Source organism: Sycon ciliatum, chromosome 13 (genome assembly GCF_964019385.1).
Source record: "Sycon ciliatum chromosome 13, ocSycCili1.1, whole genome shotgun sequence".
Taxonomy (NCBI): domain Eukaryota; kingdom Metazoa; phylum Porifera; class Calcarea; order Leucosolenida; family Sycettidae; genus Sycon; species Sycon ciliatum.
In genome coordinates, this window is record NC_088655.1 from 4361061 (window position 1) to 4388755 (window position 27695).

A 27695-nucleotide genomic window follows, 5' to 3' on the forward strand; every position below is an offset into this window, starting at 1 on the left:
CAGTTTGTCGAGAGGTTTGGTGGCATAGGACGGAGCATCAGGATGAAAAACCCGTTGGTTCTCTTCATGTTCATGTTATTGTGACCTATTTCATAGATGTTGGTTGCCTTGTTGTTTGTTTTCTCTCCCCTCTCCTCTCACCCAAGCCATTCTGCATAAGCGAAGCTATGGACGCAGCATACTGCTGCTACACTTCAACGCGGGAATGCGTATAATAATAATGTTCCGCCTACCCGGTCGGCCCAGGCTAATTTTCCTCTGACTCTGAGGGGCCGTTTACATGAGGAAAATAAGCCCGGGCTTATTCGCCTCGGGCTTATTCGCCTCGGGCTTATTCGCCTCGGGCTTATTTTTCAACCGTTTACATGACGGTTGTACGGGGCTGAGCTCAGGTGAGTGACTGCGAGTTCTGCGCGCATTTTATTTTTCAAATCGCACATGAACGCAGTGGTAAATATTCGTGTCTGATGAAATTTGGATCAAGAAATGCCGGCTCAGGTTTCTACTGCCTTTCCAATTGTCACTTATTTTTCGAGAAGGTGAAGGATGGGCTAGGACCTTCCACTGGACAAAAACCAGAAGAAAACATACCAAGAAATAAATAAAAGAGACGCACTGTCCACGGCCACATTCTCTCAGGTTCACGAGGCAAAATCGAAAAATACGGAAAAACTCGCTTATAAGCCTACTCAAGCTCAACTGATGAGGGGTGAATTCCCCGAAACACTGTGTATTGAGCAGGGAGTGGTGCTTTCTTTCAGGTTTGCCGAGCGGAAGGTGCGACGTGCTCCTCGTGTGCTCCGGATGGCAGTCGTGAGTCAGTCAAGTGTCAAGTTCGGCAAGAAGCGTGTGCTCCTCGTTGGAGCAACCAATTTCATGTATTTTTTTATTTTTATTTTTTTTACTATGTTCACATAACCAGCTCGAAAAGAATAAGGAAAGACAATGGTACGGAGACTAGGACAAACGTGACAACTAATGAGCAGGCGCCGAGACGCAGCAGTGATGGTGGGGCATTGATGACTCTGCCGACCTGAGTATATTGTAGTAATAATATAATCAGGATTACCGCTACCAGCGTACCAAAGGCAAGTAAAATTGTGGCGCAAAGGAGCTCGGCTGGCGCGGCCGGTCGGTGCGGGGCCGGGGCCCGGGGATCGGAGAGAGTACTAAAATAACATATTTTTGAGACCAGCGCGCGGTTGCAAGCTGTGAGCTTGAACCTGGTACAAAGTGTGAACTTTGAACCCGCACTTCACTACAGCTACAGATCGATAGTGCAAAGTCGTTGATCTAGGTATGTACGAGCGCGTACAGTGCAGGCCCTGTTGCTATCACCACACAGTGCCAGTGGTCCAAGCAAAAGAGTTAGAGAGAAGTGATTTTTGGTAGAGAGAGAGGAGTTTGTTGTATGTTGGTTTTGGTGGGCAACGAGGCCCGAGTCGTGTAGCTTGACCTGCCAGGAGGAAGGATCCCGCACACGATCTGGGGACTTTCGTTCCTGCTCTAAGTTGAAGGATGACGCGGGTAAGTCTATTTTCAAATTGACTAGAACCGAGAGGGGTGGTGAATGCATGCAGTGTTGTTGCACTCGCACAATATTAATTTTTTCTTTAGATTTCAAAACAATTCCGCTCAGTCTCCAGGTAGCTACTCAGCAACTCCAGCTGTTTCGACCTTCTCCGGTCTCATCAGCCGAGCTCTAGCTTTCATTGTTACAGTGGCTGCCCAAACGAAGTCCAATAAACAACACAGCAAAACCCCCCAGCTACTGTAGTACTTGAACCGGGGGGGGGGGGGGGGGGGGGCATCCAGGGCCATTTTGTCATGAAAGACAGCTGGTAACAATAAACATGTAATTGTTATTCGTACAGACATGTGATTCGAATCATAATTTATACGAAAAAGTCTCAAAAGCCAAAGTCTGCGACTTTCTGGGACTGCCTTTGTGGCACCGTCAATAGGGTTCCGAAGTGTGACGTCAGGTCACTGACAACTTCGTAGTAACTGGATACAAACAGCCATTGCGTCCCCCTGTATTCGGTGTTTTGCATTGCAGTGAAATTTTCAAATTTTACTTATGGCCTGAGCAACTTGCCTCCCACCGCTTTAGGAGCTGCATATGCGCCTTGATCTTTGAGGGTGGTGGCGCCCCAGCGGATGCGGAAAATTCGGTCTCCAGCCAAGTCTCAAACGAACCGCGGAACTTTTCTTTCTTGTACAAATTATAACTTAAAAATAAAACAACAAAATATAACTTTTCTTTCACTGGCGGTGAGAGGTAATTCTACGCGTTGCATCCTTTCTTGTGATTTAGGACATCTGACTTTGCTCTCTTTTCGAGGCGAAAAGATTCGGAGGCAAGCGGGAATTCAAGGTTGATCAGACTCTGAAAGGTTTCGCCCAGCTCGTTGCAGAGCCTTTTGTTTCACCTTCGAAATGCTGGAGAGACCAGTCATTGCGCAGTTAGCTTAGAAAACCTCTAACTATCAACAAGAGACACCTACAGTCCATTTCAAAAATATAGACGCATGGTATTTTAGAAATATTTCCAATTCGCCTGGAGATTTTTGAGAAGTTTGTTCGGAATATTCCTCAGGTCCTTCCTCCAACTTTTCTCATATGGATTTTAACCCTTTGTGCGTTCAACGAGCGATTTCGCTCGTTGAGTACACAGTGACACTAAAAAAAGTATATCTCTGGTGTTCCTTCGCCGATATTCATAAACAAAGCATCTACGTTTCGAGGGGACTCGTGACCTTGGCTATCACGTCGAAGTTATCCGAAGTCTCTACGAGGTACAATGCCGCCGTGGTGAGACTCGAGGTCGGAGGAAAACTGACAAATTCATTCACACTGCACTTGGCAAGGGTTTTCCCCGGAGTGCTACGTCATACTCAAGCATGCTGCACACCAAAATTATGCGCTTGAAACGAGCTTTTCACTGTAGTTTGTTTGAAGTCGATGTGATGAAGGAGCATTGATTTTTTTTTTTTTTTTTTTTTACTAGAGCCACGTAAACCCGTCATGTGTGAGCCATGAATAAGGGGAGTGGTGGCGTGGTCTGGGATGCTGACGAATGGCGGCTGTTTGAACTTTGCTGGAGTTGTTCGCGCGCGCGCGCGGCTGCTGTTTTGAGAGGCATTCTAGGCCACGCAGAGCAGAGGCCATGCAGGTAGCTGGCTTGAGTGTGGTATTAGTCGCTTCGTCTTGGAAATCCCTTTCCAGCGGTGTCGACTTTGTAAAAATCGGTGAATGTTTGGCAGAGATACAAGCGAAAGTGCATGTTATTTGAAGGTGAGTAAATAATTGCCGTACCTTCAGTGGACTCACAAAGGGTTAAGAGATCAGATAACAAACGACAAATTTCGAGATTTTTATGCACAAAGTGATCACAGAATGATTTAATGTGGCGTACTGTATTTTTTAGGGCTGAAACGATCATTCAATAACTCCTAACGATCAACCAATATCATTAACGATCGATATATTGGTTTTATCGATTCTTGTCGGCTCTACTTGTGTACCTCGCACACCAGTTTATGAAGAAATTCCAAAATACCGTTGGTACATTAGAAATTTGTGGCACCGCACTGTTGACACCTGTGGAAATCCGGCTGGTTTTATCAACATGAACTAGAGAATTTCATGTTGTTTCTAGAGCAAAGAATCTTGTCATCACCCTCTGACAACTGCTCTTATCTCCAACCTCTCACACAAATGAACCAAAAAGACAAAGTCTTCCCTCCAGATCTCTTTCAAAGCCACAAATCAATTTTACCGCGCTTGGAAGTACATGATTGTACTCGTATTCAGTATCGGATGGAGTGCAAGGGCTAGAATAATGTCACTGATATGCATGCATAATAAATCGTTAGCACTCGTTTTGAACACTAACGATTATCGATTGCACTCTTAAAGGGGAAGTTAAGGCAAAAATTAAAATTTCACCAGTTGTAGTCTTCGGGGTGCTGGGTCCAATGGTCGTGGTCCGAGGAAGCTGAGACGCTCCCTTCCTACTTGAATCCCAATCGAACTCGCGCACTTCCACCGAAACTGGGTGACTGCGCCCTACTAGATGGGGATTTGTATGCAAAATGTCACTAAAAGCGCCATTTCGTTCTTATAAAAGCACGGATGACCGCGATTGGCCCATATGTTGTAGTCTTTTGGACGCTGAGTCGACTGGTTTTGGTCCGAAAAGGCTGCGATGCAGCGTTCCTCCTTTATTCCCAATCGAACATGGTTGAACAAGTGGTCACGTGCTCCTGGGTGCCCAAATCACCTGGTCACCACGTCAGCAGGCGACAACTTTCACACCAAGGTTCAACTCGAGTTCAACTCGAGTGACAGGACTGCACCCAAAAAAGGTCAAACAGGCTAGTAAGTTGTACCCTGCAGGCACGGTGACCAGGTGACTGGTGTACACAGGAGCACGTGACCGCTTCTTCAACCATGTTCGATTGGGAATAAAGGAGGAACGCTGCATCGCAGCCTTTTCGGACCAAAACCAGTCGACTCAGCGTCCAAAAGACTACAACATATGGGCCAATCGCGGTCATCCATGCCTTTATAAGAACGAAATGGCGCTTTTAGTGACATTTTGCATACAAATCCCCATCTAGTAGGGCGCAGTCACCCAGTTTCGGTGGAAGTGCGCGAGTTCGATTGGGATTCAATTAGGAAGGGAGCGTCTCAGCTTCCTCGGACCACGACCATTCGACTGAGCACCCCGAAGACTAAAACTGGTGAAATTTTAATTTTTGCCTTAACTTCCCCTTTAACGATCGATATGCGAGTTGCCGGTATAATTGTTTCAGCCCTAGTATTTTTCCGGTTGTAAGTCGACCTTTACGACTAAAAATAGAGGGAGAAAGGGCGGGGGCCGACTTACAACCGGGATTTGACTTATAACCGGGAACTATCAGTATCTTACAAAAAATGACCTGCACAGCATGCACGAATGCACCAAGTGTACACATTTTGCCAGTTTATTGGCCTTTTTCAAGGATTGGGACGTTATACACTCAAATAGGGGATGTTTACATGATTTGTTGATGTGTTAGTAGCCGGGAGTGTATTCGGTATTGGCCAAAATGGAACTGTCGCCAGCCTCCTTAATTGGGAGCTCGTGGCCTGGCACGAGGAGAACATGGATGCAGTGAATGGGATTTTCGGTCTTTGACCACTTGCTGGTGAGCTGGTCTACTCACCTCCCACCGCTTTAGGAGCTGCATCTGCGCCTTGATCCTTGAAGGGTGGTGGGGTTCCTACGGATGCGGAAAACTCGGTTTCCGGCCGAGTCTCACGCGAACCGTGAATTTTTTTTGTACAGTGAGTGTGCACTTGCGCTAAATAGAAGGTGTACGTACAGTAAGCACGTGGCTGTGATTTTGATTCACCGTTGGAAAACAGCGCACTCCGACTACCCGATCGGGTTCTTATGAGCAAACTGCTACCCGAATACCCGCTCTTGTTACGGTTGGCATCGGTACCCTGCTACGTGACTACACCCCTACTTTCAAGCATACAGATCCATGATCGGTGTGGGATAATTGATATCACAAATGATGTTTTCATTCGCTGTGTTATTGTGATGTACAGTGGTCGGCGTACTTGCACCCTGCAGTGATGCTACTGGTGCTAACACTAATGCTTTCTACAACATGTGATGCTGGTAAGTACACCCAATGACTAGAATGCATTTCAAAAGTACAGACTTCTAGACTTTTTCGAATAATTCAAACCTTTTATGCAATTCAAACGTGGTTTGATCTTTTTGACAAATTTCTACGGAATATTGCTCAGGCAACTCGCGCAATTTTCTCATAAAAATGTCTAACCGATTGGATAACAAACGCACAATTTCGGAAATGTTATGCGCAAAGTGTCGTGAAGCGATTGGTTATGTTTGAATTTAAGTTGTATTTGACCCTATGCTACTTTTGTCGGCATTCTTTGGCTACGCGCATGTATGATGTACGCTTCAGGTAGCTGCTAGAATGCTATACATAAGTTGTACTCAGCTACTTCAGGTACACATATCGCTACATTTGAATTGAACCAGCCGGCAGTTTATCATGTTTCTTTAGGCTGGCGTGATATTGTTGTTTTTAATTGCCTTTTGAATTAGTTATTGTTCTGTGCCCAGTTGGGACAAGTTTGGAAGTGAGACAGAGTTATTGGAAGTAATAATTATTATTCTGGATATGTTTGCAATGAGTGTTTGACTTAGAGTGAACTTCTGTGCATAGAGCACACAGCTATAGCTGCGTGTTGTAGAGAATCTTACGGATTGCAGCATCCAGATGCTGCCCATGCAATAGTTCCCAATAGTAATAATTTAGTAATAGTTTGAACCAGGTCACGACACAAAGTGATCACAGATTTTATGTCGTATAGATGCTGGCCTAACGTTTTTTGAAACCGGGGTTGTAGGAAGCCTCAAGACTTCCTTTAAGAATAATACAGTTGTTCGTTTACATCAGTTTGAGAGTTGCTTTTGACTTTGCACAGAATGGAGATCTTGTGGTCATCTCAAGACAGACTATACGTTTGACGACCATCGTAGAAACTTTGCGGAAGCTGCGAACTATTGCAAGAGCCTTGGGAAGGGCAGCAATTTAGCAATTCCACGTAGCGACGCTGAGCTTCAGTGTATCTTCAATACTAAACCCGCCCGAACTACAAACTGGATTGGCTTTCGATCATATTTGGTTCACCCACCATTGAAGTTTGTATCAATTGATGATAACCAAACGATTACGTACTCGAAATGGGCCAAGAATCAGCCAAGTCCACCTGACCATGTCACACAACTGTGTGTATCAATGTGGTATGCACCTTCACACAATACCAACGGTGAATTCTGGGATAATGCCGAATGCGAGGCCAAACTCCCGAGTGTGTGTCAACAACCAAGTAAGTATGTGGGTGTGCAAACACACACACATGCACGCACACACACACACACACACACACACACACACACACACACACACACACACACACACACACACACACACAAACACACACACACACACACACATGTTGTGGAAATAGTATTGCCTTCTCCCCCTGGCCCCTGTCACACAACAGCGCAAACAACTTGGTGGAGTTTCTGACTTCTTATACAAACGGAAAGGGCACAGGAGGAGAAAGACGAAAAGACTAGACAGAAAACGACGACGGGAAAAGACACCCGGGAAAAGACTCCAAAGAAAACAAAAAGAACAAGCAGTAATATTGCGACGACAAATCGGGACGACCAATCAGGGACTAATACGTACAGAACACATGACCAAGACCAAGACAACCAGACCACGGACGAATCACACATGACTCTCATTCCCAGACCAAACTAGCACTGCACATGTACAGCATTCACTTGACAGTCACACTCACACAGACGGAAGCACATCCTCACACTCTGACAACGCGTACTCTTGCATGCACCACATACCATAAACGTCACACATCACACCATATTCGCGTGTACACCTAGACCATATATGACATCAGACACTGGACTCCACCAGACAAGAACCAAATACAACGGCATGCGTAAATCATATTCGTAACATAAATTCGCAACATAGCCCTCCCCTCCGGCGAGAGTCGACCTCGACTCTAGCAAGTAGGAAAATGCTTATTACAGTTATATGCACCACGAGAAAAAAATGGAGTAGGAGAAAAACAAACGGGATGAGCAGACACAATAACAGGAGAACAGACTGAGGAAACAGGACAACGTCAAGTGGCTGCAGACGTGGAGATGGGAAAACCTTGGGTGTGGTTCCACGAGGTGGTGCGTCGTACGACCTGCCCATTTGGATGTGGAAGATGTGTATAACATGTACAAATCACACAGACGGAACAGCAGAACACAGCAGGCATGTCAAACAAACAGTGAGGACGGTATGAACAACACAAACAACTGGTCACCAATACGCAAATAACCAGGGACTTGAAAACGCAGGGACCCCGCCTGCCAAAACCTATCAAGCGACCCATCAAAAAACGAAACACGGAAACAGCTCCGCTGCACCCGCAAGGTAGACCATTACAATGCAGGGATCCTCCCAGCTCACCGGGTAGGCCGTGGCTCACCATGATCGGGCGCCCACCACGGCAAACTGGGGAGACCCGCAAGTCGACCCAAAACGAAAAAAATACGCTCACTGAAAGACTTCCCTAGCTATGAACCAAGTGTATCCTCGTAACCAAGAAAACTGGCCAGTACAAACCACCGCAAGTATACACTCACTGACTCGAAAAAACCACGTTCACTGAAAGCATAACCCATGGCGGGTGGAGTACTACGACGCTCGACACAAACAGAATCGCCCACACAAGGTAAAGACCGACTACCGAGATTGTGAAAATACTATATTGTATATACAACAAAATAGGCGGGCAACTGAATAAACTACAGCGAAATCCATAACTGGGATCGAGTCACCGGGAATTTGTTCGCCTGACGAACGACCACCAGCATCATCGCCAATGAGAAGCCGGTGAGAAGCCTGGTTGACGGCTGCGTGACGAACAACCCTCCAATCCATAATATCTTGTCTCCAAAACGAGAAAAGAAAAACGTGCAAGGGCATGGCCCAATAAGAATAGACAAAACGAAAAAAACAGGGTAACGGCGAGCACAAACTACTGGTGGTGAAGGAGAATCGTGGGTTCGAGCCAATCATCACGTCGGGCGCCAATGAAGTAGGCTTCTCCCCCTGGCCCCCGCCACACAACAACGCATACTCTTGATAATATCTGCAATACTTATATTATACCAAGAAATGACGAGGGCGCAGGAGGAGAGAGACAAACTTTGTGAACGACGGGAAAGACTCCCGGGAAAAGACTCAACGAAAACAACAAAAGAGCAAGCAGTAATATTACGACGACAAATCGGGACGACCAATCAGGGACCAATACGTACAGAACATATGACCAAGACCAAGACAACCAGACCACGGACGAATCACACACGACTCTCATACCCAGCCCTCAGTCGGTAGAGCATGAGACTCTTAATCTCAGGGTCGTGGGTTCGAGCCCCACGTTGGGCGCCAATGTTGTGGAAATAGTATTGCCTTCTCCCCCTGGCCCCTGTCACACAACAGCGCAAACAACTTGGTGGAGTTTCTGACTTCTTATACAAACGGAAAGGGCACAGGAGGAGAAAGACGAAAAGACTAGGCAGAAAACGACGACGGGAAAAGACACCCGGGAAAAGAATCAAAGAAAACAACAAGAACAAGCAGTAATATTGCGACTACAAATCGGGACGACCAATCAGGGACTAATACGTACAGAACACATGACCAAGACCAAGACAACCAGACCACGGACGAATCACACATGACTCTCATTCCCAGACCAAACTAGCACTGCGCATGTACAGCATTCACTTGACAGTCACTCTCACACAGACGGAAGCACATCCTCACACTCTGACAACGCGTACTCTTGCATGCACCACATACCATAAACGTCACACATCACACCATACTCGCGTGTACACCTAGACCATATAATGACATCAGACACTGGACTCCACCAGACAAGAACCAAATACAACGACATGCGTAAATCATAGTCGTAACATAAATTCGCAACACACATACACACACACACACACACACACACACACACATGCACACACACACACACACACACACACACACACACACACACACACACACACACACACACACACACACACACACACTTGTACTTGTACTTGTTGCTCACTGCCAAAACTGGTCACGTGGGTCTCCCCGGGAGAGGGGAGAGAGACTCAAAAGGAATCTTGGAAAGATGACTCAACTGGCTATTGAACCGCCCAACGGCCGACAGCCCCTGAAATCCCCAAAACTCTGGGTGGACTTGAAAATGATCCCACTTGTGGGCTCACCACACCTCAGTAAGTGGGTGAGGACAAGGTGCAGAAAAGGGATTGACGGCATCAGGGTATCCATCCCGGGATCCAATTGCAGTCACCCCTGCCCCCAGTGAAGGTAATACTTGCTATGGGTGGCTAAATCAGAGTGGATCTGATCTAAGCGTCACTAGCACCATTGATTACACAGGAGTTAATCTAGCAGGTACGCGAACCAATCAGATTTTTTTTAATTTTTTAATTTTTTTTAAAATCTAGCCGGAAGCAGTCCATGGTTAAGAGGTATGTATACTTCAAATAGAAAGTATATGAACCCTGAAGCCAACAAAGGTGGCAGATACAACAATACACCTTCAAGCAGCCGAGCCTGTTGGCAATAGACCCAACACAATCAGGCATATGTGTACCACCCAACCGAACTAGCTGGCACACACACACACACACACACACACACACACACACACACACACACACACACACACACACACACACACACACACACACACACACACACACATTAACCCTTTGAGCCCGAAGCACGAGTTTACTCATGTGCAACGGCGCCATTTTGTGCAGTGCATACACACCACTGTTCAAATTGTCGTAACTCCATTACCCTCTCTCCGATCGCCAAGCATGAGGGCCCATTGGAAAGCTGAGAGAAGAAGCTTTCCAACGATGAATCGTTTGATATAGCGTGATGAAAAATCACTGAGCGCCGAAGAGACAAACACAGATACGCTTCAATTTGTTTCAAATTGCGTGCGTGGTGAGCACGGTAGTGCTCAAACGGGACTTCCCCTGTGACTCACGATTGCATAGCGCATGCGCACTGGAGACCAAATGAATTGCTTGAGCTTCAGGAATCCGGAGGACTTTGAATCACCGTTCTAGGTTTAGTAAAACTTCAGAACCGATGAAATTTGTGGATGTGCGTACAGTATCTCGCTTAGGTGCAATAGGGCAGCTCTCGAAAGACATGATGAAGGCGATTCTGTTGCACCTGTTGAGTATTTAGGGGCGATATCTGGGGAGAGGAGATCTGTAGCTTTCCAAAGAGACCAAGATGGAGATATTCCAAATCTGGTGAGTGAAATTAGATAATTTTGAAATCCAAACTGGGACTGTCGAGCGATCGCACACCTCTGCCCGAACACTGTAGGAATCCATGGATGCTGTGCTAGAGCTCAAAGGGTTAACTTGCTTCCCCTCCAACTCCTATTACCGTACTGGCAATATATATGGTCGCAGTGAGGCCATGAAGCGTTACATTGGCACATGTTTACCGCACGCAGGGCGTTACATGCAAAGTCGCACAGGAGCCGTTACACAGGTTTCTATATTGCCGCAGTCCTTTTTTTGCCACTCGGTACACGTGCTTTCACAGTTTTCAGCCTTTGCAGTGCAAACTGCAATGAAAAGATCGCCGCACCCCGCCGGACGCGCGTTACGAACGCAACGAAAATTTGTCGCACTAGCCCGGTCGCGCGTTACGCCGCACCCCCCTGCGTTACGCGGCAACATATTGCCAGTACGGTACATTTCCTTAATCCAAACCTGCAAACATGGGCTCTTTGCTGCACACATCACTTTAAAATAGGCAAACCAATTAATTATCCATAGAAATGGAGCGCTGATCGACTCGCATCCAGCATTCCGAGCTGCAGGGGCGATATTTTGAGTATTTGTATGCATTTTGATGTGTGGCTAATACACAACGGAAACACACAGAAACTACAGTCCATTCATTGGAAAGTGGCACTCTAACATTTTGGTGTCTCCCACGTATACAGTTGCAGATATTTGAATTGTATTTATTGGCTCAGTGCCCGAGTTAGATATTGGGAAAACAACAGTACACTCTGCATTGTGTGACCCGTGCAATTACTGCTTTCCCCATTTGAGGCCGGACAAGTCCAAGGACAGGGAATTAGAAATTCGGATTGAGAGCCAAGGATTGATTCATAGTAAGAAAAGGACCAGGGGTACTACAATTTATGCTATAATGTCCACTAATACATAGCCAGCAATCGTATGTCATCACGTACATTCAAAATCAACATAATTTTGCGAATCGACCTTTTTTTCAGGATCACTTTTCAACGAGGACGAAGCAAAGTCGGCCGAACGAAGCCTAGAGGAAGAAAATCACCCTCTCCACTTCACCATCACGATACTGACATAGATACGAGATGAAACAACTAAAAAATCCACAAGAAAACTGTAAGGCCATCATCGTGCTGACTTCGGTCTGACTTTGGTCTGAGAATTTCTATCACGATCAAAAATGTACGAGGAGCACTCAAAAATAAGCCACAGACGTACCTTTATCGCTCTCTACTCCTTTTTCAAGGCACAAAAGTTGACTCTCCACTTTCAAACCAGGAACTAGACATACCAGTGGTCCTTTTCAGCTGCTCCACGAGCGCAGGAAATGTTCACCAAGGGGTGCAGAGCAGCATCCATTCCAGAAAAAGAGCTAAAATACGAGTAAGACTGCATGCCTGAGTACATGAGTACATGTATGAGTACATGCAGAAAATAGTCAATTTCAGCGTTTCTGCTCCAAACAGCAACTAGCTTCGACTAGAAACAAAGATTACACCAAAGGATCAAACAACAACCATTTTCTGCAGTTTTTTTGCAGATGGCTTCCTTGTGCTTGGCCCAGCACGCCAAAAATCACACCTCGGAGGAGTACAAAATTTACAACTCTCAGATGTCCTCGATTGCTGGCCAGGGTGAGGTTTCGCTCTACTGAATTACGTATGAAAATAACGTACGAACTGCACGTAATTTTCATACGTAAAAATTAGAGCTGTTGGGTTTCGCTCTACGTGATTTCTCCACGACTGCTAAAACACGCATTGTTGCTTTGGAGACGCGTTGGCTGCATGCGCCCATCGCATGCACCACGAACCAAAACCGCGTTTTCCCTTTTATTTTGCACGTGGTGTACGGGTGTATGTACCTTGTGTTTCGCGCGGCTTGAACGTTGCCATGAACAAATGCGGAACACGTGAAAAATATTTCAAAACGTCCTACGGAGGACCCAACGCAGGGAAGAGCTTTCCTACAGATATCCGTAGAGAGATTTATGTATGAAAGTTGCCCTCGCTCCCCGGCGCGTACGACATACGGATTTTCATACGTAATTACGTAGAGCGAAACCTCCTTAATACCGCCAGTTACTTGACAATCAACTCATGCGATACCATTGCAAGACACCGGCTGGCGATACTGACGTTCTACAACTATAGTCTGTTTCAAAAAGATTTACAATCAGGTTTGGGTCTTAAAAAGTATGAAGATAAGGGAACTTTGGACAACAAAGTACATAGAATGGCTTGTTAGGACACGGCAAATTGTTCTGTGAAGGTTTCGGAACAATTGGACCAACCGTTAGTGAGTTAGAATTTCGGCCAGGTTTCCAGCCTTTTCCCATGGTTTACAATTTGCCCAGGAAGCCAGTATCGATTTTTTTATCAAAACCCACGATTTATCCTTTCCTTTTTGGCCTTGTGGTTATGAATGCTGTCTGCTGACCATGAAGTTGTGAGTTCAAATCCCAACCTATCCATTTCTTCTTCATTGTTTTGGTGATCAAGCTGGTACAATACAAAGAAGATGGCTGCACCAAACGACTTGTTGTTGGAGCTCGCGCTTCCTGCCGAACTGACTGACACTTGACTGGCTCACGCCATGTGAACACACCCACAACACTGCAATGGTGTGAGTGAATATGGAAGTCATCGCGCTGTAGCTTTTTGAGATTTATTCTAGTATTTCAAGATCGCCAATTTATTTGAATATAGCAGTCAATGCCGTCTTCTATCGATATCAGCGTTCACAAGCGTCTACTTTTCTCAAAATGTCGTCGAAGTCACACGGATAGCTTTGCCAAGTCATGGCCTTGGGAATGAGTCCGTGTTGATGTCGTTTTCGTCACACGGTGAGTAAATTGCATCGCAGCTCAAAGAAACTGTTTTGGTCGCAAAACCAATTGGGACCCATGTCCCTCGTCAACATTTACAACACTTTCGTTTCGACATGTCCTCTCTGACTCCATTATCGATACTAGGAAGAACTCGTTTGTTGTAAACCAGACGTACATGACTGTATCAACGTGAGTGAGTTGTCATTTTTCCTGCTTTCGCACGGAATATTTCTTCGAGTTCACAGTGAGTTTTTCCAGGCAGCACTCGAGTGCTCCTACGGTAAGACGCCAAACTCCGCAGGCGATCGCCAGGATTGCAAATCGTTTTGAAACGGACTGTAGCTGGCTATCAGCTCTAGCACATCTCGGATGCGCACTCACGATTCCCAGGATGCATAGCAACATACCACACAACTTGTGGGGCTCTAAAGTTTTAAAGCTCAATTGGAGGGGAAGCTAAGCAAACATGAAGCATGCATGGCCAGCAATCGAGGAAATCTGGGAGTTGTCATTTTTGTACTCATCCGAGGTGTGATTTTTGGCCTGGGCCACGCTAGGAGAAGCCTTCTGTCGAAGAGAACTGAAGAAAATGGTTGTTGTTTGATCCTTTGATGTGATCTTATAGCTGCCTCTCCAATGTCGCCACCATTATCAAGGGCCACAACAAAAGCAAGCTAAACCCTACCCCAGCAGACAAACCCTGCAACTGCAGGAAAAAAGAAGAATGCCCGATGCAGGCCAATGCGCATCCAAGATGTGCTAGACCTGATAGCCAGTTGTGTGTATGTGCAGTGGAGTAGAGGGGGAGTTACGTTTATGAGTGAATATTAAGGCCCACAATTATTTCAAGGAATGCACTGCATACTCGAGCCCAGTTACTTATCTGGTCGTAACTTTGGTGTCCTTTGGCCAATTTTGGTGATCGTGGGCTTTCTGGAAAGCTCTTGGCCAGAGAAACACAGCGATAGCCAGCAATCTATCATTGAATCCACAGAATCAGCGCCGCAGCGCGATTCAGCACTCCAAAGCCAGCATTGCGATCGCCCAACTCAAATTCTTTGCCATTTCAACAAAATGTATCGCAGATCGCTCAATTTTTTTACATGAGAGCTGAGGACCATGCCTTTGCGATGACGTGAACTATCTGTAGCTGCATCGGCCGCGAGTCAAGGACCCCCCAAACGAGTTCAAAATGCATGCGCCGAAGTTGACTCTGCTGAGCGAAGTTAGTTCGAGTCTCATAACTCCGCTCTGCAACCTCGGATCGCCTTCCGTTTTTGAGCCGATAAGTAGCTGAGACAATTCTAATGTCGATAGACCTTTCGATTGTCCGATTTGGCCAAGGGACGGCCGATCAAACAGATCAAGGCTAGAAAGTGCAGTCCTGCCTGCTCAAAGGTGATGGAACTGGATTCACTGCCCGTCGTCAAGTGACGACGAGCAGGAACGGAATCCACTGCCCGTCGTCACTTGGCGACAAGCAGTAGCCACTGGACTGTGACAGAGCCTCAGTCTTCATGGTCTTTCATTGGTTACTTGCCACGTGTTTCTTTAAATACAAGGCACCGGATTGCCTGGAAAGAGTAGACAACTAACAAGATAAAAAGCTGACTAATAAATAACTAAAGAGCTGGTAACGAAAACGTTCAAGGAAATCTAATCTGTGCCAATGGTGTGGGTTTGAATGTGCAACTTGCTTTACTTATTGCGTAGATTTCATTTCCGTCTCCGCGAAAACTGTTTAAAGCAGAAGAGCGACTTTTTGCAACCCCAACTGTCATCATGGCGCTCCAACATTTTGATTTGGGAAAGAAAACCCTTTGTTGAACAATATTGGCGATGTGAATGAGCTTCTCAAACAAGTTGAGAAGCTCAAGATGTCTTTGGGCATGTACATACATGTAAATCGCTCATGCACGTCTGCGCACACTGCACTGGTTGGGACACCCTATATTATGCCACCCGATGCGCCTGTCTGTGTTCCGCATGCAGCATGCGAGTATCAGGTACACAGGGCCGTGTGCCTGTCCTGGCTCAGGGTCGCGCTTACAGCTCAGTGGAGCGTGCAGGTATAAGGTAGAGGAGGGTGCTTCAAATGCTTCCTCCACTAATAGGTGATTCACACAACAGGCAAATCCCCAGGCAAACTGAACAAGGACGCGAATCGGTGTTGCAAACCACCAGTTCTCAATTGGGAAAGGCCTTCGCGCTTATGGCATTGTATTCGTTGAAATGTTGTATTTCGACTCCGCCGTACCGCTGATGTTGCTGCATGGCATACGCTATATGCGCTGTGTGCGTTTTGCTGTATACGCTGTTATGTCCAGTTTTATATGCGTATGTTTTTTGCATGTACGCTGTTTCTGCATGCTATAAATAGCTGCTGTTATTAGTGTTCATTGTTAATTATCAGATGAAGTGAAATATACTGTGTAAAGGAAAAGAGTTGTCCTCGTGCCGTGTGGTCGTACGATCCTGACAATTTAGAGAATCTTAGAGGGTTCATAACATTTGGCGACCACGCCAGGATAGGAGCGAGCATGGCAGAGCAACTACACAATTTGGAAGCCAGCTTTATCGCCAATGGAGTTCGGTTAGGATTAGAAGGCGAGTTGTTGATGGAACATGTGGAGCAGAGGCTCCAACAGTACGAGGAGCGTGAGGAGCGCAGTGCCAGACGGCGAGAGGAGGCGCTCCGCACCGAGTTTGACAAAACACTAAAGGAGATTAACGAGCGCATCGCCAATGCGTATGAGGGTGATAGTAAAGCCGCGATGGGAGGTACAGAGGAAGCTCCCAGTAACAGCGGGGGGCGTCAACCGTTGATGAAAATCCCCTCATATGATGGAACGCAGCCATTGGAGCGTTATCTTGACCTGTTCGAGGACATCTGCTCCAAGAACGAGTTCGAAGAAAGCGAATGGCTGCTGCGACTGCGCATCGCGCTAGCGGGTAGCAAAGCGGAGAGGATATGTATTGGATGCAATAATTACGAGGAAGCGAAGCGAGAGTTGCTCGCCTCGCTCGGAAAGACTCCGGATAAAGCGTGGAAGACATTGCTGACAGGCAAGCAGCGGTCAGATGAGTCGTTTCACCAATACGTTGTCCGTGTTTGCCGAGAAGTAGAGGTGTGGGCCACACTCGCTATGACAGAAGATGGCGAGGTGGACACCAAGTATAGCGCCGATATAGGAAAAATGTCCCCGGTGCTGCAAGCAATGGCAAAGCAGGTAATCTTGGAGCAATGCGGACCTGAGATGAAGACGTACCTGGTCGAACGGCAGTGCTACGGGATGTCACTGTGCCAGGTACAGGAGCACGGCGCGTCTTACCAGGTCGCGCACGGACGACAGGGTGATACTGCCAGGAAGCCAGTAGAACGATCCGTGCCAAGGCCCACGGCGTCGGCACAGTGCATGGCGATATCGGTCGCAGATGCAGAGAAGCAGCTAAAGTCGCTGCCACTGGAAGGGAGAAAGGGTTTTCTGCAGCGAGGGAGACTCTGCTGGAACTGCCTTAAGTATGGCCATATGGCCAGAGAATGTCGGTCAGGCTCGAGATGCACGAAATGCCAGAGGAAACACCACCTGCTAATACATGAGGTGTTGGATAGAGCAGGTTACAGCCGGGAGAAACCGACTGAGATAGTAACGGAGAAGAATGTTGGATCGTGCTGTCTACACTCGCCAAGTGTGCGGCTGATGACCGGAGTGGCACGAGTTGAGGGAAGAACTCGAAACGCGAAGGTTCGCGTGTTCCTGGACTCGGGTGCTGAGGCGTCATTCGTGACTGCAGCGTTGGTGTCAGCAATCGATGCAGAACACGTTGGGGTGGAAAATGTAGAGGTGAAGCCGTTCGGCGCGGAACCAACCCAACAGCGCATGGATAAGTACGCCATCACGATCCAGGGTAGCTCCGCTAGCATTCGGGTACGCGCGTTCGTGAAACCAACGCTAGAGCTGGACCTGAAGTGCGCAAGTCCGCAGACCATTGCGCAGTGGCACAGTTGGGGAGTAGAGCTGAGTGACAAGCCTCAACAAGGGACATCAGACGAAATACATATGCTGATTGGTGCAGACTATATCAACGCGGTACTGCACAGCAAGAAGGAAGTTAATGGTGAGACGGTGTGGAACACAGAGATAGGTAATGTATTATCTGGTCCAGCGTCTGCACCAAGTCGAAACAGTCAGCCGGTGACCGTGTCATGTGTCACAGCCCACATTGAACAACTATGGCAGTTGGATGAACCTCCAGAACAACATCAGCACCTGCCATCTTTCCCGCTATGTCGCCAGGGCAGCGGGTACCAAGTGGGTCTCTTGTGGCGAAATGAGCGTCGCCCAATGGATAACTTTGCTCAAGCTAGAGTCATCGCAACGCGGCTTCTTGAAAAGCTGAAGAGGAATGGGAAGCGTGCGCTCTATGATGATGTGCTGATCAGGGAGTACCGCGAGCTTGGAGCAATTGAGCTGGAGCCATGTGAGAGCGATGCCGGGTACTATGTACCGCATCATGGTGTATTCCGCGAGCACGCTGCAACCACGAAGTTAAGAGTGGTGTTCAATGCCTCGGCGACGGCTCCAGATGGCAAGTCGTTGAACGACATGGTTGACCCTGGACCGTCGCTATTGCCGAGTCTCGCAGGTATGCTATTACGGTTCCGTGAATATAAGAGCGCGCTGCAAGCGGACATCCGCAAGGCTTTCTTCATGGTCGCGGTTAATCCCGAAGACCGTCCGTACCTGCGTTTCTTGTGGCCCGGTCGAAGCGACAGCGATGAACTGTTAACCTGGAGGCTAACGAAACTGCCATTTGGCGTAAACTGCTCGCCGTACATGCTTACTGCGGTGATTCAGCATCACTTGAAGGAGCTACGGGCGTTGTCTGCACCCAAAGAGCGAGATCGTATTGATCTCTTGCTCACGAGTTTCTACGTTGACGATTTGGTCTCTAGTGTGTCAAATGCCTCGGAAGCCAAGGAGATGCAAGAGTTCAGCGTGCGTGTGCTTACGGATGCTGGCATGGAGTTACGCAAGTGGCGAGGCAACGAAATCCCGTGCGATCCAGAGGCCGGAGATAAAGTCCTCGGTCTGAAATGGAAAACCAGTGATGACTTGCTCAGCATAGCAGCGCTAGGCGAGTCCGATAGGCCGTCTGTTTGGACCCGGCGATCCCTCCTCAAGTGTGTTGCATCAGTGTTTGATCCGCTAGGTCTAGCAGCACCGGCAGTTGTGCCGGGAAAGATACTGCTACAGCAAGCCTGGAAAGTCGGAGGCGACTGGGATGATATGTTGCCTGATGGCATCGCAGCCGCATGTGCGCAATGGTGGGGAGAGTTGGCCGAAGTGGTGAGCATTGACATACCACGTTGGATTTGCTGCAATCTTGACACGCCGATTGCGCTTCATGCCTTCGCCGATGCCAGTGAGAAAGCGTTAGGATGTTGTTTGTATGCAGTCGTCAATGGACAGTCGCACTTGGTATTTGCCAAGGCCAAAGTGTCACCTGTGTCTCCGCCCACGTTAGCCCGCCTTGAGTTACAAGCAGTATGTTTAGCGGCTCGCTACGCTGAGTTTGTGGTGAAGGAGCTGCGTGTTACCGTCACGCAAGTCTATGGCTGGACTGACAGTCTCACTACCGTTCATTGGATCAGTAATCCATCGTACAAATGGAAAACATTTGTGGCTAACCGCGTCAGTCAAGTCCAAGAGATATCGAAGAAGGTCGGCATTGTGTGGAACCATTGCCCGGGCCTTCACAACCCAGCAGATTTACCGTCGCGTGGGAGTAGTGCACAGCAGATCCGTAGTCCGTTCTGGAGGGGCGGACCAACCTGGATCACGGAGCCCAATGACTGGCCCACCGCATCCTCAACCGCAGCTACAGATGAGTCCAGTGTAGAAGTACGAGTGTCAGCCACCACCTGTAGTCGAGAATCTGATAAGGAATGGTGGCTCCGATTCAGTAAATGGTCGAGGGCACAGGGCATGGTGACTCGGATGTTGCAGTGGAAGCACACTGAGCCTCGTGCTGAACTCTATTTTGCAGCAGACAACGTATTGTACCGCATCGTTCAAGCCGCATGTTTCGCTGAAGATCTTGAGCTGATCAAACAAGGTCAACCAGTGAAGCCCGGGTCGAAGGTGTATCAGCTTGCACCGTTTCTGGATGAGCATGGAGTGCTCAGAGCCGGGGGACGACTTCAGCACAGCGAGTTGGCGTATGGAGCCAAGCACCCAGTCCTGTTAGGCAAACATCATCTGACCGATTTGCTGTTGGAGAAAATGCATGTTGAAAGGATGCACCAAGGTGTAGAAGGAGTCTTGTCGTTTATCCGTCAGAAATTCTGGATTATCGGTGGTCGACGAGCGCTACGCAACATTACTCAGCGATGTGTTACATGCCGCCGCTACAAGGCTAAGGCTGCCTCAGAAGTCTGTCCGCCGCTGCCAGAAGACCAAATTGTTCACGAGAGGCCGTTCGCAACTACCGGCATCGACTATGCTGGTCCGTTGTACGTGCGCCGTGGTGAGTCATCTCCGAAGGTATGGATAGCATTGTTTGTGTGTGCCACCACCAGAGCAGTTCACTTGGAGGTGGTCGATAGTTTAAGTACCGAGTCATTCTTGATGGCATTTCGGAAGTTTGTCGCGAGACGTAGTTTGCCGTCTCGGATCAGGTCTGACAACGCTACAACGTTCAAGGCGGCATCTGACAAACTGAGTGTGCCATGGATGTTCAATCCTCCAGCTGCACCATGGCATGGAGGCTTCTATGAGCGAATGGTTGGTACAGTGAAGAGTGCCTTGAAAAAGGTAATGGGAACAGCGTTTCTGAAGGTTCAGGAGCTTGAGACCATCTTGTATGAGGTTGAAGCAGTGGTGAATAGTCGTCCGTTAACCCTTTGTCCTTTTGCCCAAAATGTATGTGAGGGGTACCTGCTTCAACAAATCCACTCACCATACCCAAGCAGCTGATATTTTGTATGTACACTTTATGTTTTCCTGAAAGCTAGTGATAATTGTGAACTAAAAATGCTGTTTGGGTTGCATTCCTCAGGTGGGTGTGGCTAATCAAGAGTATCAAAAATGATTTTTTGGCAAAAATCGGCAAAATTCAAAGTTCAAGTTCTTTCCTATGTATAAATAATGTGCAATTTGTACAAGTGTGACCTGGAGTAGCACCACTGGCATGTTGGAGAAACACAGAGCATTAGCCAGAGGAGCGACAGTGGCGGCAGGCTCGACATTTCGGCCCCGTGTGGCGACTCTCCTCGCTCTGCGCGGCTGTCGACCATGAGTTTGACGGCGCGCAGGTGACGGAGATCTGGACCTCTCTGGGATTGAACTGCGCTCCCGCTCCACGTGCTGCGGCACTCTAGCTGGCCCTGCTGCTCCACAACGGGTAAGACACGGCGGTGGTACACTCTCCTCACCACTCGAGTGCTGTTCTGCCGATCCTGCACTCAAATCGGAGTGGTCGACATGTCCGACAGTTGGATCGACGGGCCGACGGCTACAACATCATAGTCCGCATCGTTACCAAAATCAGAATCAACCCCTTCAACTAAGGCTTCGTCCAGTTCGTCCTCGTCATCAGAGGACATAGGATTGTCACTCGGGTCACTCCAGCTATCCTCAAACAAGCGCTTCATCTGCATCAAGCGACCTGCGTGCTGCCATGTCGGAAATTACGGCGCAAGCAAACTTCGACTTTGATTTCCTGAAAATTTTCAAATGGCAACTAGCCCCAGCGACCCGTGCATCATCCTCTACATAGCATAGGCTGTGTGCACGTGAATTTTCATGTGGATCGGGTGATCCGCGTAGCTTCCAGGTCGCTTTGAACATGCGTGGGTTGAACCGTACACAGGTGTACGGTTCAAGTATGGGCGAAAGGACAAAGGGTTAACTTATGTGTCTGATAGCCTGGATGAGCCACCAGTAACCCCTGCAATGATGATGGGTAACATTTGGATGTCGTCAGCGAAGCCAGCAGGTACCCCGGACGCTACGCATATGTCAGCGAGATTGCGTTACCTCAGTCAGACACTGAAGCATGTCAAGAATCGTTGGGAGGTGGAGTACCTAAGTCAGCTGAACAAGCACCAACAGACCATGTCGCGCCCTTTAGCTGTGGGTGATGTTGTCTTTGTTCTCGATGATACCAAGCGCAAACAGTTCTGGCGTTTGGGACGGATCATCGAGTTATTCCCTGGTCGAGATGGCAAGCGTCGTGTTGCCAAGGTTAAGTTGAGTACCAGTACCCTGTTGAGGCCGATCCAATGGTTAGTGCCATTAGAAGTATCGTCACAGGACGTGGCTCCTGGGCTTGCCGATACCGCTCAACCTGCTATCGTCCCTCAGCAGCCGGCGTATGAACCGCCAGCACCGTTACCACCACCACGGCAGCAGGCGATGACTCGTTCTGGGCGCGTAGTCAGAGCCCCGGATCATTTTTGACTTGTGTGCATTGTTGTACGGCGGTGAGAAGCCCTTTGGTGGGGAGAATGTTGCAAACCACCAGTTCTCAATTGGGAAAGGCCTTCGCGCTTATGGCATTGTATTCGTTGAAATGTTGTATTTCGACTCCGCCGTACCGCTGATGTTGCTGCATGGCATACGCTATATGCGCTGTGTGCGTTTTGCTGTATACGCTGTTATGTCCAGTTTTATATGCGTATGTTTTTTGCATGTACGCTGTTTCTGCATGCTATAAATAGCTGCTGTTATTAGTGTTCATTGTTAATTATCAGATGAAGTGAAATATACTGTGTAAAGGAAAAGAGTTGTCCTCGTGCCGTGTGGTCGTACGATCCTGACAATTTAGAGAATCTTAGAGGGTTCATAACATCGGTCATTGTTATACTTGGTCCGACTTATTAAAATGTGCGCTTCGTTTCCGAAGCCTACCAAACAAATTCAAATAATGTCAAAATGGAACACACTTCCCAGGTACCTAACACTGTCCTTCAGTTGTCGATTCGTGATACTGAGGAAGGAATGGCTCAAACTCCAAAGGATGCAGTGCCTCAAACTCCTAGGCGACTCGTGTATTTCGAGTTCAAATTTTGTCGTCAGAGGACTCCTGTTGCTTCACGCGCAACACTGAGAAGACCTAGTGCTGATATCAAGACCCCAGTGCGATGGAGAATTGTCACAGATTACCAGAAACTCTCCAGGGCGATCGTTTTGATTCTCTCCTGGCGGATTGAATTCGCTGCAGTCGCTGTTTCCTGGGCAGACTTTCAGCAACCGCATCATCCAGAAACTCGTGCAGCAGCGCAAGCATCGCGTTGTCCAGTTCACTGATATCTTTTGCAGTCGTCTAGCTGCGAGGCGTTACATCAAGCCTCTGCGAAAGCTCCGCATCGTCTCCAGTGACACTGACAGTCCACTAGTGGCCCATAGATTCGTACAACACAGGTAAGGGATAAGCGCGCATGGTCGAACTGTATGACACAGAATGTCAGTGCACGGAACACAGTGATGAGAAGTGATTTTATTGGTGTGTGGTGGTCTGCCTGTTCGCCTCATCTGAAGGTATCGTGGGAATGTCGGGTGAAAACTCCTACAGCTACCATTCTGGCAGTTGCACTGCACGAGGAAGAGGCGAAGGCAATCGTCAAAATCAGGCCTATTGATTGAAACAATCAAGGAAGTGCAGCATAGCTTGAAGGCGACAAAAACTCTTTCGATGTTTTGCAGGGTGACGCACTTGCAGACGTGCCCAGAGACACCATCAGCGATGAAAACTAGAAGGTCAGCCCAAAAGACGATACAGTAGTTATCTATCTACCAGCTCTTGGTTGATTTTTTAGTTCTGGTGCTCATTTGTACAAATGCTTGAGTTTTGAAGTGAGGCGCTCATAATTCAGACCAAGTAAATAGCAATAATATGCTGCAAGTACATGTACTCATCCCCAGTTTTTATCTACTGGTGTGTACGTATTCTGATAGGTAGTTGGTTAGCTTCCAAGGAACAACAAGGAATGGAATATTGGCTCTATACTGATTTTCGTCGTACTCAGCAAGGAGCTAATGAGTACTGTTCAACTTTATCCCAAACTGGTAAACTTGCACGTCCACCAAGTACTGATGACTACAATGCAATAACTAAACGCTTTCCCATAGAGCAGACTTCACTATTTTGGGTTACTGGTCTGGATGGCAACTGTGTAGCAATCCGCACTGGTGAAGCTCCGTCTGATCAGCACAACCGAAATTGCTCAACTGTCCTCCCATTCCTTTGCGAACGTTGGGAAAGTAAGTGATAATGCTGCGAAAGAATCTCTTCTAGCACTCCTCTAAGATGGTATAATTTAGTACCGGGCAGTGGTGCCTCAGGCGGAATGACAAGGGGAAAGGGAAACATTATTTCAGGCATGAAGCAATCATGCCGATTACTCATCACTTACTCATTATGATCGTACTCGATACTTGCTAACAATAGAGAGGTTTGATCTCTGTCACTACTGCCACTGTCCTGTCCTGTTGCCATCAAGTGCTTGTTCACACTATTGTTAAACAGCTCAGCACAATGTTGTAGCCTGAAAGCAGTTTCGTCCCACCGCTCCTCACACCTCTTTTAAGGCCATCATTTTTTATATGTATGTTTCGCGTCAGGTCAACATCCAGGATCATATGCGAGAGGTGGAAAAAATAAAAAGTTGCAAAATAATAAAAAAGGCTCATCAGGTGCAGAGGTGTATAGAACTGTAGATAGCACAATGGCTCGTGCATGGTGTACATCCGAAAGAAAAATGGTACATCGAAGCACAAAATTATTATTTGCATCACTTTGGACAGAGGAGACAACCATTGGTGCCCTTGCTTCGCTGGATTATTGTACTCAGCCTTCAGCAGCGGTGCAAAGAGCTCCGGAACGACGCATCCTTTCAGCTTGAAGCGATCGATGCGGTCTGTTGTAAGCTCATAGAATACTGCTCGCAGATGCCGAACAAACGATTTACCAACGCTGGCCTCGAGGCCATTTCTGAATCCCAGCTTCGCCGTATGCAACCAGTCCACACTGATGACTCGCACGATCGTACACTAACCAAGTAACCATGCTAACTGTGCATGGTTGATTTTTTTATTTTTTCCTGAAAAAAATCAAAACGTATGCGTGCGGACGACGCGAAACATAGATATAAAAAATGATGGCCTAAACAAAATACAAAAATCCTGCCTGCTTAAAAGCAGGCAGGATTTTTGTATTTTGTTTACACAGGTGAGTGTGGGTATGATTGTCAGTATTGTGAGCGTTAGTGTGAGTGTGAATGTGTGTCTCTGTGTGTTTGGGTATTTGCGTGTTTGTGTGTGCCTTTGCTTCAAGGATGGTGTACATTTATCAAGTATGGTGTGTTGTCATTCCACCTCGTGTTGCATGATATAGGTCCACCACATTTGTTTTTCTCTTCAATACTGATGATGGCCCATGTCAGAAAATTTGATCGAGAAATTAAAAATACGCACTGAAGAGACCACTTACTTTGAGAATGGTGTGTGTCGGGTTTTCAGTGTCATGGAATGGCTGCAGGGCATCTTGCGCACCTTCAGAAAAGTATGAACAATCGTGAGAATAGACACAAAATATGGGGTGTTAAGTTACTGCTAACAATTGACTCAAGATCTGTAGACAAAGAGAAAATGCTAACTACAACCATGCACAACATGTGTAGATATTTCAGCGTGGGTGGGATAACAATAAATAACAAGTGGACCGCTGGGCAGAACTAACGACGTGCTGATATCCTACTGATCAGACTTAGTGTGAATGTGTTCTGTTTCCATTACTTTTTTGTGTAAGTATGGCCTCATTGTGTGGATATAGACGGCTTCTAAAACATTGAACAAACTAGCTCTGCAAGTACAGGGCTGCAGGATTGCCAAACAATTACCTAAATACATAATGACATTCAGGGTGTGCAACCGAATGCATGGTTATGTGGCTGGGTTGCCGGGTAATGGATGACTATGTCTAAGGATTCATATTGACAACAATTATGAGGTTTCGAAAGAGGAAACAATGCAGTGAACATACAAAAGTTGTTTGTGAAAGTAATCCAGAGCTCAAATGAAGAGCGGAGTGCTTGCAACAATTTCTTCTCACACATGGTTTCAAATCTTTATTCTCACTATGGCCTGTGGCCAATACGAGGGAATGGAGTGAGATTTACACCATATAGAGAGGTGTTCTTGTTCTTGTTGCGTATCCAGGAGCAGAATGCAGTGGTTTTCTACTGAGCGTTTACGATGCTCTGCCGAACTTCGCAGCTGCCAAAGAACAGTGCGGCTCTGGATCATTATTCAATCCTGAGAATAGGTTCCACTCATCTTCATGTGCTTATAAGTACCTGGCATACAACACGATGAAGAACAACAAACATTACCAGTACTGGACTGCTGATCCCAGCAAGGTTTTGCACTATGGACAAAACTCAAGTTGGTACGATGCCGTTTTGGTTGACGGTGATGCCACTCATCTCTATCTGACAGCATGTTTTGGTGAGAGTTCGATCAGGTACTAGTATGTTTGTTAACATTACTGGTCTATCAGTACTAGTACGTTTGTTACCCTACTCCAATCATAGAGCTGAAACGAATACCGCGTTATCCCTAATATAAGCACAGTCTCCAATAATAGCACGTCTCCAATAATAGAACACCTTGGGGTGGCATTCAAAAAATAAAGGGCTCAGTCTCCTTTATAAGTACGCTGTGAAGTGCTCACTGTGAAGTTCTCACTGTGAAGTGCTCTGAAAACCACCCCACCCGGGCCTCCAATAAAGGACACCGCGCGGTAGTATATGTACGCACAATGCATGTACATGTACATGTTATCATGGTCAATCGCGCGCGGTGCACCAACCTCTGAAATGAGGTTGAAATAATAATTAGTGGTGAAACGAATATTCGAACATTCGTTCGGTTTGTCATATTCGAATATCCTTTAACCCTTTGGAGTCCGTAACTTTTTTGCTTCCGCAGAATGTGTGGCAGTCACGAAAATGCGGACTTCATTTCCAACATAACTTTGGTTCTTCTTCACCGATTTTGAAGATCTTGGGCTCGTTGGAAAGCTCTTGATGAGAGAAATACAATTTGCCCAAACTCGCCAAGAGCACTATTCATTGTCCGCCACAACGCGCCCAAACGCGAGTCCAGCTCCAGATCTGAGACGAAATCGGTCTCCTGTAGCCATTTCGCTGAATCTAGCTCGGAACTGTTCAATTTTTTTTCGAGTAGAAGCTTACCTTGCCGTGATTTCGCGCCGCGCCGGTCCTGGCACGTGCCGCCTGTCATGAAGCTGGGAAAATCCCTTTCTTTCACGCACTGCTGACTCGCAGCACGCAGCGCAGAAAATTCGAAAAGTTTGATCGCTCGCCGCTCACTCAAACCTCACCATAGAGACTTCGGATCTGTTTGAGGTGATAGCTGAGAGTTTTCTCTACCATTTAGACCCTTCGATTGTTGAATTTGGTCAAGATTTGGATGAGAACCGAAAGTTTGACTGCGCACACATGCATACAAAAAGCCCATGGTTCGAAATCGAACCATGGACTCCAAAGGGTTAAGTCACATTCGATTGTTTGTTACGTCACTTCGAATGCAGTGCATGTACATACAAGCACGCCGAACACAATACAGTGCAGTGCGTGCAGCCTGCCTGTGACTTTGTACTCCATGTTTGCACATGTATGTGCATACTGGACTGCCAATGTTGCACGTAATGTGTATGAACTTCGAAGTAGCCTTATGTGGCAGTGCATTTAATGTGGCACTACCATTTGTCATACCTAATAATAATGACAATATCCATCAAATGACTGAGAGGAGGGCATGT

At 47.2% G+C, this 27695-nt stretch overlaps 1 protein-coding gene across 1 annotated transcript in view; it reads left to right on the forward strand.

Moving 5' to 3' along the window:
• Window positions 1-1432: 1432 nt before the first annotated feature.
• Window positions 1433-27695, forward strand: part of LOC135829070 (uncharacterized) — a 44412-nt gene continuing 18149 nt past the window's right edge. The window contains exons 1-5 of the mRNA XM_065341476.1: window positions 1433-1527; window positions 5605-5677; window positions 6517-6921; window positions 23807-24112; window positions 26069-26356. Coding sequence (XP_065197548.1) covers window positions 1519-1527; window positions 5605-5677; window positions 6517-6921; window positions 23807-24112; window positions 26069-26356 — 1081 coding nt within the window. The 5' untranslated portion in view covers window positions 1433-1518. The remainder of the gene's footprint in view (window positions 1528-5604; window positions 5678-6516; window positions 6922-23806; window positions 24113-26068; window positions 26357-27695) is intronic.